The sequence below is a fragment of the Saccostrea echinata genome, unplaced genomic scaffold (genome assembly GCF_033153115.1).
Source record: "Saccostrea echinata isolate AGI-Se365-2 ecotype Australia unplaced genomic scaffold, CSIRO_AGI_Sech_v1 ptg000029l, whole genome shotgun sequence".
Classification (NCBI taxonomy): domain Eukaryota; kingdom Metazoa; phylum Mollusca; class Bivalvia; order Ostreida; family Ostreidae; genus Saccostrea; species Saccostrea echinata.
This window is the reverse complement of record NW_026889778.1, coordinates 28,846,224-28,858,731: the sequence shown is the minus strand read 5'-3', so window position 1 is coordinate 28,858,731 and position 12,508 is coordinate 28,846,224. Positions and strand designations below refer to the sequence as shown.

The window sequence follows — 12,508 nt, the reverse complement described above, 5'->3', positions numbered from 1 at the left end:
ATCGAAGATACTATAGCGATGATACAATAGCGATGATACTATAGCGATGATACAATAGCGATGATACAATAGCTATGTTTAGTGATGAAACAATAGCGATGAAAGGACATACATGTACACAAGCAGCAAAAACTATCAGCAATCATGGCATCTTACTTAATTACAAATGCTGAAAAACAAGAAAGAAAACAATATTGCATCGTAAAAAGGAATTTAAGAAATTACTAGTTTTTTTAAGCAAAAAGGTAAGAATTTACAAAAATCTTTTAAAGTCTCAAACACGTTAATTCAAAGTAATTTTTTTTTTTTTTGCATTTTTGTTTATTAGAGAAGGAATGCACTTTATTATCTTAACTCTTAGAAAACTCATTTCACTGAATGGTCCGTAAACCGCCTTTATTTGTACATGTATTCCATCATGTGTCAAATATTTAAATATACATGTGGAACACAGGGTACGTAAATCAACTTCGTCTGCGATGTTTGGATTTTGACAATTAACAGAATTTAACCAGTTAAGGTTTAATCCATTTATCAAATCGAAATAATCATTATTTTTGCCCTAGCATCATTTTTAGTTTGGACTTGTCAAAATTGTGGACATCTGTGTTTATTTGTATTTTTTAAGGATGTCCTTACAAGGTATTATATTGATGTCTCGACTCCCTCATTTATACGGCTATGGACCATTCTGCCAAATAAATATTAGTATATTTTTTATGAATATGATAATTTAATTCTGTTTTTAAGGTGATTTCATCTTTGATAAATATCTGTTAATATTTTAAATGAAATTTCTATATTGTTCTTTAACTTTAGAAAATTGAACTTGTAAAACTGCAAAGGTGAATATTGAATTGAATGTACTCTATGCAGAGTTATATATTATATTGATGAAACAAAGGGTTCACCCAATAAGAAAGTCAGGATATAGGTTTGAAATAAATAATGGAAGCCTTGAACATCTTTGTAACATTTCAAAATGCGTGACACTCAATTCTTTTAATGAGGGCTAGAATTTTGAGAAAAAATATATCATCCAACTAAAAGTCCCACTTTAAGTATGCCATAGCGTAGACATCGAGAAGAATGATGGATCAGGAAACTAAGAATGGACGATTTGAAGAAGTTAAAGCTAGTTTTTGTAAATATGGATGTTGCCCAGCACAAGCTCTTTATTCCGCTGCGTGTGCAGAATAATTACGATTCAACTCGCAAGTTCCTTAAACTTAAATCTGCCAACAAAAGAATAAATGCTGTGAACATTAGTTTGTTTGTTTGTTTTACGTCTCTTTGAGAATTTTTCACTCATATCTGGACGCCACTACTTGCCGGTAGAGGGCTGCAAATTTAGACTGTGCTCAGCACTTACGGCCTTTGAGCAGCGAGGGATCGTATTCACTCCATTACTTTTATACCAACATGAAAAACAACAACATGCTATGCATGACAGCCAGCCGAGTGTGCGCTAGAAATTACAAGTATGGGCAAAAACAACGACTGTGATTACAAACCAAGAGATTTAGAGACTAGCAAACGCTTCTCAACTGAATCAACAAAATATCCGTCTTTTGAACTATCAGTTTTCCACCTGCCATGTCTTTTGAGACATCTATCATCAACACTAGCGTTTGCAGCCACAGTCGCTCCCCCGAACTTAAAGAATGAAGCCCTATATCAACCCCAAAATAAAGGCAGTTTGTAACCAAATTTAATAACACTTAACACATACCTGCTCGCTTCAATCGAACGCCATTGACCTACATTTTTTCTCAGTCTATAGCTACCTACTGGTGATTTACCTGTGTTCGTCTCACATGACTGCTTTGCGTCAAAACATTCAAATACAAAACTACTTATCTTTTCATCTATTTTTTCTGTACAATCTTTTCTCCAGTGTCCCTTCTTATGACACCTGTAGCACTGCCCTGATCTCCACACTGCGGCCGTTGTAGAGGATGAAGTACTGCCTTCTGCAGCGTCGATAGAAGGGTAGGGCCTCCATTTCTCTCGCATATCCTTTCGACGTTTGATGCGTTCGTCCTTGACTTTTCTCTCCGCCCTCGTTTGCGCTTTAGAATTTCTTTTTTCATCATCTGAGTCTGAAGCTATGGGGTTCTTTACATATTCATCTACAGCTCTCCATCCAGCTGATGACGAATCTGCTAACTTAACAAGCTTTTGTCTCTGCTTAATTAAGTCATAACCTTCTGTTATATTTTGTCTCGCTCCTTGAATGGGCTCTCTTCCAGTTCTTCGTTTGCCTCCTTCAGCTTTGTCAATACTTTAACATTGTGCTTGTATTGTTCTTCATTACCGTGCTTTTTGAATTTGTAATTATCTGCAAAAACTTGCTCAAACTTAGCTTCTTGCCGCTCGGCGATAATCTTTTGATTTTCGTTTATAATTCTCTGAATTGATGTTGCTCGCTTAAATCGGCGGCTAGAAGTGACTAACCTTTAAAACCAGTTCTCTATTACACATCAAAATCAATTTCTATTGGTCACTCTCTGACCAATCCACACTACATATGTATAAACATCTTGTCATTAATACAACATTTTCCCGCTATACTATCGAAACGCGGGAAAATAACATTCTTCGCGCCAGCACCTCGGTTTATACGATCTCATCCGAAGGACCGGTCCCCACGTCTCCTAGCGGGACTGTGAATATTAGTAGTATCCTTGATCATAAAAAATTCAGTCTTGCATTCCACCATATTTTAAGTTGAAGTCTACACCGTGCATTCCCTACAGATATTTCCAATCTTTTGCTTCCAAACTTTCCAAGTATAAACATACATTACAGTGCCCAGATATTGAATATCTAAAACATAATCCTCTTAAGTGTTATTAAACCATATATTCTTCATTTTCACCAAATCGGAGCTGAAGAATTAGAAAGATTACCTGAACAATATCTTATGGTTCCAGCAGAAAAGGCCTTTTACAATATTGTCATTGTAAGGCTTATTATTATAACAGTATTTTAGAAGAACTTGGTTAAAATCTACAACAGGAAATCTAGCTTACACTCACTTCCTAAGGATGAAATTCTTCAAATAACATGTCAGTCTTTGATACTTTTAACATTTAAGTCAACAAAGATGAGTTCGATCTACTCTACCTAAACCTGGGTTTATGGGGAGCGGAGTGGACCGAAAACCCTTGGCTAGCGAAGATGCATCCAGAAAATGCTCTCCTTCTAACAAAAATATTAAATTCTGTAAATGAGAAACTTCAGACGTACTGTGCTGCAGCATATTCTAAAAGTGGTGTAAATCAAATGCTGGTTTTCAAAACCTCCCAAGAACTTTAAGAAAATTTAAAGGCACAAAATTTTTTCAAAAGTTAGTAACCTGAAAACATATGACTTCTCTACACTTTATGCAACCATTCCTTAGGGTTAATTAAAAATTAGGATTTTTGATATCATAAACAACTGGTTCTTCAATGAAAATGGAACTTTTCATATCTTGTGATTGGTCATAACAAAATAAATTTGTCAAAAATCACTCTGATTCTACACACATAGCTATTCTGAAGTTGATATCAAAAGAATGTTGGAGTCCCCTATTGACAACATCTATGTAATCTTTAAAGGCTAGATCTTCCAACAAACTGTTGGAATTTCAATGGGGACTAAGTGAGCTCCTTTAATAGACGACCTGTTTTATATTCATGAAGCAGAATTTATTCAAAAGCTTCTATATGAGAAGAAGAAAACTCTTGTTGTTGCCTTCAACTCGAAATTTAGATATATACATGGCGTTGTATCAATTAACAATAGTAACTTCCATTCCTATGTCGACTCGATATATCCCAGTAACTCGAAACCACACAGAGTCTTCTACATCTTTTTCATATTTGGATGTTTTACTGACTATAGACGATAAGGGCCAACTAACAACTTAACTGAATGACAAACGAGATGACTTTAGCTTTTCCACCGTCAACTTTCCTTATTGATATAGTAATATTCCACTGTCAACCTGCATATGGTGTTGACGTGTCCCATCTTATTCGATACTCAAAACATGCTCAGAGTAAGATCAATTTAAACCGAGGCAGATTATTGACAGGTAAGTTGATCTCACAGGGATTTCCAAAACTTCGTTTAAAGTCAGCATTTTGCAAATTCTATGGTCGTTATAATGGGCTTAAGATAAATATATAACCAATTATTGGTCGTATTTTGACCGACGTCGACATATTTCATGCCAATTGTTAGGCCTTTGTTTTTGTGCTAAATATGACTATAAACTATTACGTCTACCTGATGAATACATAGGGCTAACGGCGGGTAAGACCGGTCGACAAGGGATGCTTACTCCTCCTAGGCATTTGATGTTTACTCCTCCGAAGCACCTGATCCAACCTCTGGAATTTCCGGGGGTCCGTGCTTTATGCCACAGATTTGTATTGTTTGTAGGTTTTATTCTTGAGATCGATCACTGTTCGTATTTTCGCCTTATACATTATCTCCTCAATATTTTTCCGGTTAAATATGGATGTTAACGTTTCCCAACGGAGGCTCTTGAAACCGTCACGTGTGCCGAATAATTACGATTCAACTCGTTGGTTCCTTAAGCTTAAATCTGCCAACAAAGGAATAGATGCTGTAAACATTAGTAAGGTGAAAAGGTGACATTTTTACCATCGTAAACATTTATGGTAACTTCTTAATCATCAAGTACTTTAAGCTACAGCAACATGTATACTTCGTCTTTAGTAACAGAAGTCAGTTTTGGCATATCGAACCAAACATTCTTTTTTACTTGCTGAACATTCTTTATAATTGCTCGACACATACAGCTTGTGCTTTTGGTTGATTGGCGGGTGATTAAAGACTAGTATTTGTTTCATTGAAAATAACTTCAAGTTAATTAAATGGTTTTTATAGATTAATATCTTACAAATCAGGGAAATTGGGATATTCTGATTTATCTGAGATAAGCATAAATTGTGACTAAGTTATAAAATGCTCTAACAGGAAAAAAAAATCATGTAATATGCTTATGGGTTAAGTAATATATAGGGTTAAATTATATATAATATGAATAATATGCCAACAGGGATCTTTTAAATTCGATTAATTTGTACGATGTCTGTGATGTTTTTGCAGTAAATAATAGTGATTGTTTATTGTGATATCAATATTGGGCATTATTGATTCTTGTAAATCGTAAGTGCTTGTCTAAAATTATTACATGCAATAACGGCTAATAAGCCATTACCAGCAGCAAAAACTGACACAGGCTTCCTTTGAAATTTTATTCTGTGGTTGTTTCCTAACTGCTTTTGAAAACGGCAAACACTCTCAGAAAAGGATCAAGACTATCGGTAATCTGATACAAGGCCCGTCACTTTCTGGTAACCGGGAAATGACATAGAATTATTAAGTAGGTCTTGACAGGAATCCGGAATAAATTTTCTTATCGGAGACGGAAATGTGGGAAAGGCTGCTTTGGCCAGAGTTGTAAATATGCATGTCTTTTGGATAAATCAAGTAGGAATGTCATCATGTTTTAAAACGTTTGATTAAGGTAAACAGAAATTCAATATTACCGGCATATTTTCTTGAAACATTCGTAAGAATAATGATTTTTTTTTTTAATTCTGAAAAGGTTTTAATTTGCTTTGAAATGTTCTATCAAAGTATTTATTGGAATATACATGAACGTGAAATTCCTGCTTACAAAATTGTGACAAGTAAAAAAGAACCTTGAAACCAATCGGACACGATTCACATTGAAATAAAAATGTATGAAGAGAAATCTAATTCGGAAAATTAATACAATAATGAAGTCAGTAGTATTCTTGTTTCCAGACAAGAATCTATTGCTTTATTTGTGTGGAAAATTCCATTCATATAGAGTGGCTGCACCAGCTCCCCATACCTACACTTTTTGTTGTATGGTTGGATCCTCCCGCGTTAAATGCTGCCAAAATAGGAGTGGGAACCCCCATCCATTTAAGAATTTTGATAGGGAACCCCATTCCCCGTTTAATTTAAAAAAAAAATTCTTTAAACTCCCCTTTCTTCCCCTCCCACCCTTTTTTCTGCTTGTCAAGGTTTTTTTTTTTACATACATGGTATTCTATATGTATTAAAGCTATACAGATGTAAATTATGTAAAAAATAGATTTGCTTCTAAAGTACACGAAAATTGTACACGTGTTTTATTCATTCATTTCTTTACTTATAATGTCACTTGGGATTTAAACAAAAACCATCAGTTATCAATTTCATAAAGGATTCCTTTTTACTAAAATGTTCATTGGGCGTAAAAAGAATTAAGAGATATATTTCAGTTTCACGATTGGACGGATAGTTGTTTTGATTCGGTTACATCAATGATTGATAGCTATAGATAATAAATGATACAGCTATATTAACGGTTATATATACATTAAACTTGGTACCATTTAAAAGAAGAGAAATGAAGAACAAACAGAATATAGATAAAGGGTTCAGTTTACACCCTATTTAGATGAATAATTTTATTAGGTAAAAAAACGAATGATGAATGAACTACATACATTTTGAATGTGAGAAATTTGTCATTTTAACATTGACATCAACAAAAGAGCTTGCCATACAGAGAGGTCTAATGAAAAAATAATGAAGCAAAGATAAGGATAAATGGACAGTTTTACATATAAATCCGGATAGACTAGGTATCAACATTGATATATTTATATAACTCATAAAAATTCCGATAGCGTTACCTTTCTGAATATTCCCTGTAGTACGTCAGAGAAATATAATAAATAATCTCATGAATTAAAGACTACACTGTGATCAAGGTTCCATTAAAAGCCAACACAGAGTGAAAGGAAGTGACCTGAACCAAAAATTAAATTTAAAAAAAAAAGAAAGAAAGAAAAAGAGAGAATTAAAAGCAAGCAAGCAAACAAACAGAAGAAACAAAAAAGGAAAATGTCTTGCCTAAACTTAAAGACATGAAATTTCAAGATACGAAGCTTTTCTTTTTTCTGTGAATTCCATATACATATGTTTTTAATATAAAACATTGTCATTGAAAATACAGTGTATGTTTATTCAAAATCGATTTAAATTTATCACAAATATAACACCATGACGGGTTCATCAGTTTTGGGGAGCTATGGTGAAAGTCAAGTGGTAAATTAAATAGTTAAAATGCTCCCTCAAATTCCACAGTAGAAATTAATTCCCAATATGTAAGCAATGAGTTCCACTGCATATTGATCGTATTGAAAAACAACTAATTGATGATACGATTTTGATAATGTCTCAAATTACATTAATTTTTGTGTTCTTATGTTTTTGCGTTTGTTGTGCCCTGCTTTGTATTGTGTCCACTGTCTGTGAAATGAACTGGCTAAAATACATCGAAAATCCAGGTGACCAGATGTAGCGTATATAATATACAATCCATATCCACGGCTAAAATTATTTGATGACAATGGAGAGATAACTCATTAGTAATCCTCCCCCTCATTATAAATCTTCCTCCTCCATAATGAGTCCTTTACAGTCTCATAACAACGCCTTCAAATTTTGTACTGGGAATGATAGAATATCTACCATTCCGTCAAATTAAAAGGAAAGACGTTACGAAATATTTCATTAGTGCTACAGCGCACTGACATTTGAAAGAAATTAACCAGCTTGTCTTTCTGTTAATTTTCTGGAAAAAAAATTGTTTGTTTTTAATAGTGTTAAATTTCAAGAATGTTTACATTTAAAATGCAATGGAATTGGGAAAAACAGGTTGTGATTTCCTGTCGGAGAAATGAAATCCATTAACATCGTATTGTATTCATTATCCTCATAATAAGAATATGTCTCGCAAATCTGTGCGCCCGTCTCTTTATACTGATTTGTTATTTCGTTTTCTCCCTCATCTTCGATTTCAATTACTATCCCTTCGTTTTTCACGACCAGTCTCATGGAATTAAAATCCCACAGTTCCGTATTCCATTGTATAAGTTCTTTTGTAAAGGATCGCCGAGGAATAAAATCCGTATTACTATAGCATGACATACCGATAACTGGTCCCATGATACATTCCCTAATTTTGTTGTAATCCACCCCAAAACACACAAAGAAAATTTAGGGGGCACTGTAGGTCTTAATCTGACTTGATGTTTCCCTCTTTAACTAAATGTATTTAGTGAAGTCGTCCTCTTTTTATTCTATTTAGTGAAATAGTCCGTTTTTATTTTATTTAGTAAAATCGTCCCTTTTCTTATTCTGTTTAATGAAATAGCCCCCCCCCCCCAGCTACAGTCTTAGATGGCGTTGATAGTAAAGTATATTACCAAAAATGTAAAACTATAGATATAGAAAAAGTGGTGTAAGATAACAAATAAAAATATCACTATTCCAGGCCTTCCACGATATAAATATTGTACATTGTGATACATACTTATATATGTACTCTTGAATTTGTTTTGAATAATTATATGTAACTAATTCACTGATGTTGGAAAAAAATATTAATATTGCTAAAGAGTGCTTGATTTGCGGGTCTTATTATGTTTACGCTGCTTCATTGTTAATACGATCTGATCCTATTTTCCATTCCTTTTTATGCACTTATCCTGAATACAACAAGACATTTGTATCCCGTTGAAAAGAAAACTATTTTGAAAGAAGATATTCAATCTGGAATAAAAACTAAAGTATTTGTTTTTCTTTCTTTAAACCTATCAACTTCCAGGATTCTTAGTAAGAGGGCAAAGTGATAGGATTTTCTTTCTAAACGCAAGAAAAATATTGCACCTTGTGAAATTAATTAAAAAGTGTTTTTTTCCCATTTTACTTGGAGGCGGTGACATCGACGCAACGTACACGAAAAAAGGATAATTTTCGTATATGGCTGTGTTATGGAGTATTGTGTTAATTATTTGTCTTTTATTACTCTACATGCTATTAACAATGTAGCTTTTATAGGTGGGTGGTGAGACAAACTGTTATGTTTCATACTAACACATTTGATCAGTGTAAAAATGTCCGATGATGCGCGATGAAAAAAAAAAGAAGTTCTTTATAAACCTCAATCAATGTATTTTACACAAATTTGTTCGAAACTTCAAATGTATGTGCAGAACGTCGTTTTTAAAAAAAATACCTTTCGTCTTCTATAAGCCTGTGTAACCGTTATTTAGGGGGAGAAAATGCTTAGGCACTGATACAAATGTACACGTACAAAGATCTGAGGACACAGGACTTCCACGATATAAATATTGTAGATTGTGACACACATATACACGTGTATGTACTCTTGAATTCGTTTTGAATATGTAACTAATTCGTTGATGTTGAAAAAAAATAATATTGCTTTATTAAAGACTGCTTGATTTGCGGGGCTAATTACGCTGCTTCATTGTTTATCACTTTGGAGATGTAAAAACCAGAAATGACGTTATATCCGTAAATGAAATGCTGCTTTAAAACAATTGGACATTAAAGGAACAAAGAATAATCTCCCAAAAGGACTTCCTCTAACATTGTTGAAAAATCCCACTTGTTTCCTGATTTCAAAACTTCTCTCACAATTCAAACACTTTTCTTTACGGTTATGCTTTTAATTTTTATCTTTTAATCTTCAAAGATATTTAAAATGAATAAAATTATATGTATTTTAGTATGATTTTTACTTGAAAGCAACATATGTCGTTCAAAACTGTATTTCTTGCAATCACGTATCTGGACATCATTTTGTCAGAAAAACTTATCTAAGGAATATTTGGTTGTTGAAGTATAGAAGTAGCTTTTTAAAAAGAGAATTCATCTAAAGAGACATAATCACATAACATACCGAAAAATTACATAAGATGAATGTTTTATATGGATCCTCTCATGTTAATATTAAGAGGAAGTATTCGGTCTTTGTCCTGCCTGAAAGTAAAACCTTTTCAGGTGGCTTCATGTTATAGTGTGAAAATAAGAGAATTATGCTTATTGTTATGAAAATTCGCAGCATATAAGTGTCATTTTTTTTCTCGTATTGTAATAGAAAAATATCCGTCGTCACCAGCTATTGTAAGGATCTGTTACGAAATATCTATTTAGGGAAAAAATGCATTTGCGTATTGATACAACACACTTGATAGATCATCGGCTTTAAACTCCTTTTCACCGATGTTTCTCACAAAGTAAAATTCCTGTTAAGACGATTATTGCCTTTATTTCTAAATCTGTTATATACATGTATCAAATATAAAATTTTTAGTGAGTATAAAAAGTTACTGGCGAATTAAACTAATCAACTAATTCAAAAATCACACACTAGTAATATTTAACATGTTTGATTATTTTGTTGATTTAGAAGAAAAGATTATTGGACTTTACCAGTATTTCATTAATTTTTTTTTGTTTTGTGATAAAATATTTACATCAAAACATACTGCTCTCCATGTTCTATTGGTGTGCAGTTTCATACTTTGCAACTGAACACGACTACGAGCACCAATATTTTTTGAAAGGTTATCACATGATACACCTGTAAAATTAGACGGCTTACAGAAGTTATGATTGTCTGATCCCATTTATGTTTCATATAAAAATTTTTCCCATTGAAAAATTATTATAGTTGTTCCACGACCGAATAATGCACAAAACCTACCGCTCATTATGCAAAAACCTACCGCACATTGTACAGAAATTACGTTTAACAATCTCTAAACGAAGTAGTCCTTCGTGAGATAAATTTTGAACTACACACAGAAAAAGTTACATTGACGTATTTTTTGCAATATCAGAACCAATGATAAGCAAAAGATATGATTGGTAATTATCGATATGTTATCCATTCAGGAGAGGTGGGATCAGCCAGGCTGGTTCGAGACAAATGATTGATTCCCAGGAACTAGTTCTTGTAGCCGGGTCCCTCCTACTTCCCACGTGAGATCGATTACGACAACGTAACTGTCTTATAAAGAGTTGAATTTCATTTTTCATGCATAAATACATTTTGCTTTCAACGTAGGTGCTTCTAAAACTTTATGCAACAATTATGTCAAAGAAAACTGGAACTATGTGACCACTGCGCTTTTCTGTCAAGCAGTGGAGAGCATTATCATTTATAGAAAGTAAATAAAAGGAAGCGTAATTCTTATTTTGAAGAGAATTTGACAATCCAAAAATGAGTTTTTACGTATTTTTGTACATCCTCGTAGCACTTCTAAACGTCTGCTGCATCAGTGAAGTGATATCTATTGGCCAAAATACAGACAGCTCCTCGCCGGTGTCAGACCAGGAAACAGACAGCGACACGGCAATTACAAAAAGGCGCTATGGAGACGAAGATTTTCAAAAACGTCTGCGATACTTCATCGGCAAACGAGCTGATGCCCAAGACAACGGGGAAGAAAAACGCATGCGATATTTTCTGGGAAAACGTTTTATTTTAGACAGTGATGTGAACAAACGATTACGTTATTTTCTTGGGAAAAGAGACTCTTCAGGCGAAGATAAGAGAATGAGATACTTCCTTAGAAAGCGTCAAGATGGTGCAGCGGACGATGAACTGGAGAAAAGAATGAGATATTTTCTTGGAAAGCGCGGATCAGGAATTGAAGTTGACCCTGCATTACAAAAAAGAATGCGTTATTTTCTCGGGAAACGAACAAGATACTTTCTAGGAAAACGGCCAGACGATGAGACCCAACAGAACTCGGACTCTGATGACGAACTTTCAAAACGAATGAGATATTTTCTGGGAAAAAGAGATGGAACAAGATATTTTCTTGGGAAACGGTTAAGATATTTTTTGGGATAACTGTTCTCTGTAAGTCTTCTATGGTTCCAAAACGTACTTTTGTTGTTTCCACGGTATCTGCTCAAATTGACAAAACAATTCGAAATGTTGACTTTGTTTTGTTTCAATATTTATATTGTTTCCGTGAAAGAATTATGTATCAGTAAGATTTTGCACGGGAATCTGAATTGTTATTTCACTATACATTCAAACCAGATTTTTTTGTATCAGGTATATATATTTTTGTTAATATTCTTTTTGCTTCATCTTCAAAAAATAAAAGAAAGTCCTAAAGATTGACTCCGATTTCTTTTTGAGAATACAATGTCGTTTTGATATGAGTTCCTTAAATTTAATTGAATATGTTCGTATGTTCGTGTAGTGCAGCATTATATCAGAAAATGTGATTAAATGTAAGCATTGCAAATGAATCTTATGTTTTATTGCAAATACGTGAAAAATAAAACACGTAAAAGAAACCAGCAATGTTAAACCTGGTAAGAAAGACGATCTCTAGCATCTATTAATGACAGCTCTTCATCCTCACCAGAAATATAATCAACTTCCTATCCACATTTTCATTTCAATGAAATTAGTTTTCTTTCTTAATCTTTATATATTGGAAGTTTGTGTCCCGTTGGAAAATGGAAACATTGTTTTGTCAAAGTGGGTAAACGTATTTCGTGTGGATTCATTAAGGACTTTCATCGACCTCTATTCAAACAATTCATCAAAATGCACGACAATATTACA

The 12,508-nt window shown here is 33.5% G+C and overlaps 1 protein-coding gene and 1 pseudogene across 1 annotated transcript; one reads left to right on the top strand and one right to left on the bottom strand.

The window, feature by feature from the left end:
* Window positions 1-1,506: 1,506 nt before the first annotated feature.
* Window positions 1,507-6,002, bottom strand: LOC133195195 (uncharacterized; annotated as a pseudogene).
* A 4,985-nt stretch (window positions 6,003-10,987) lies between these two features.
* On the top strand, window positions 10,988-12,055 carry LOC133194718 (protein PRQFV-amide-like). Its single transcript, XM_061330623.1, has one exon. It carries the CDS (start codon window positions 11,141-11,143, stop codon window positions 11,774-11,776), a length of 636 nt encoding a protein of 211 aa, XP_061186607.1. The 5' UTR covers window positions 10,988-11,140; the 3' UTR covers window positions 11,777-12,055.
* Window positions 12,056-12,508: the final 453 nt, after the last annotated feature.

Excerpts from the sequence above, each read along its gene's own strand:
- LOC133194718 (XM_061330623.1), top strand. The coding sequence starts at position 11,141 with ATGAGTTTTTACGTATTTTTGTACATCCTCGTAGCACTTCTAAACGTC.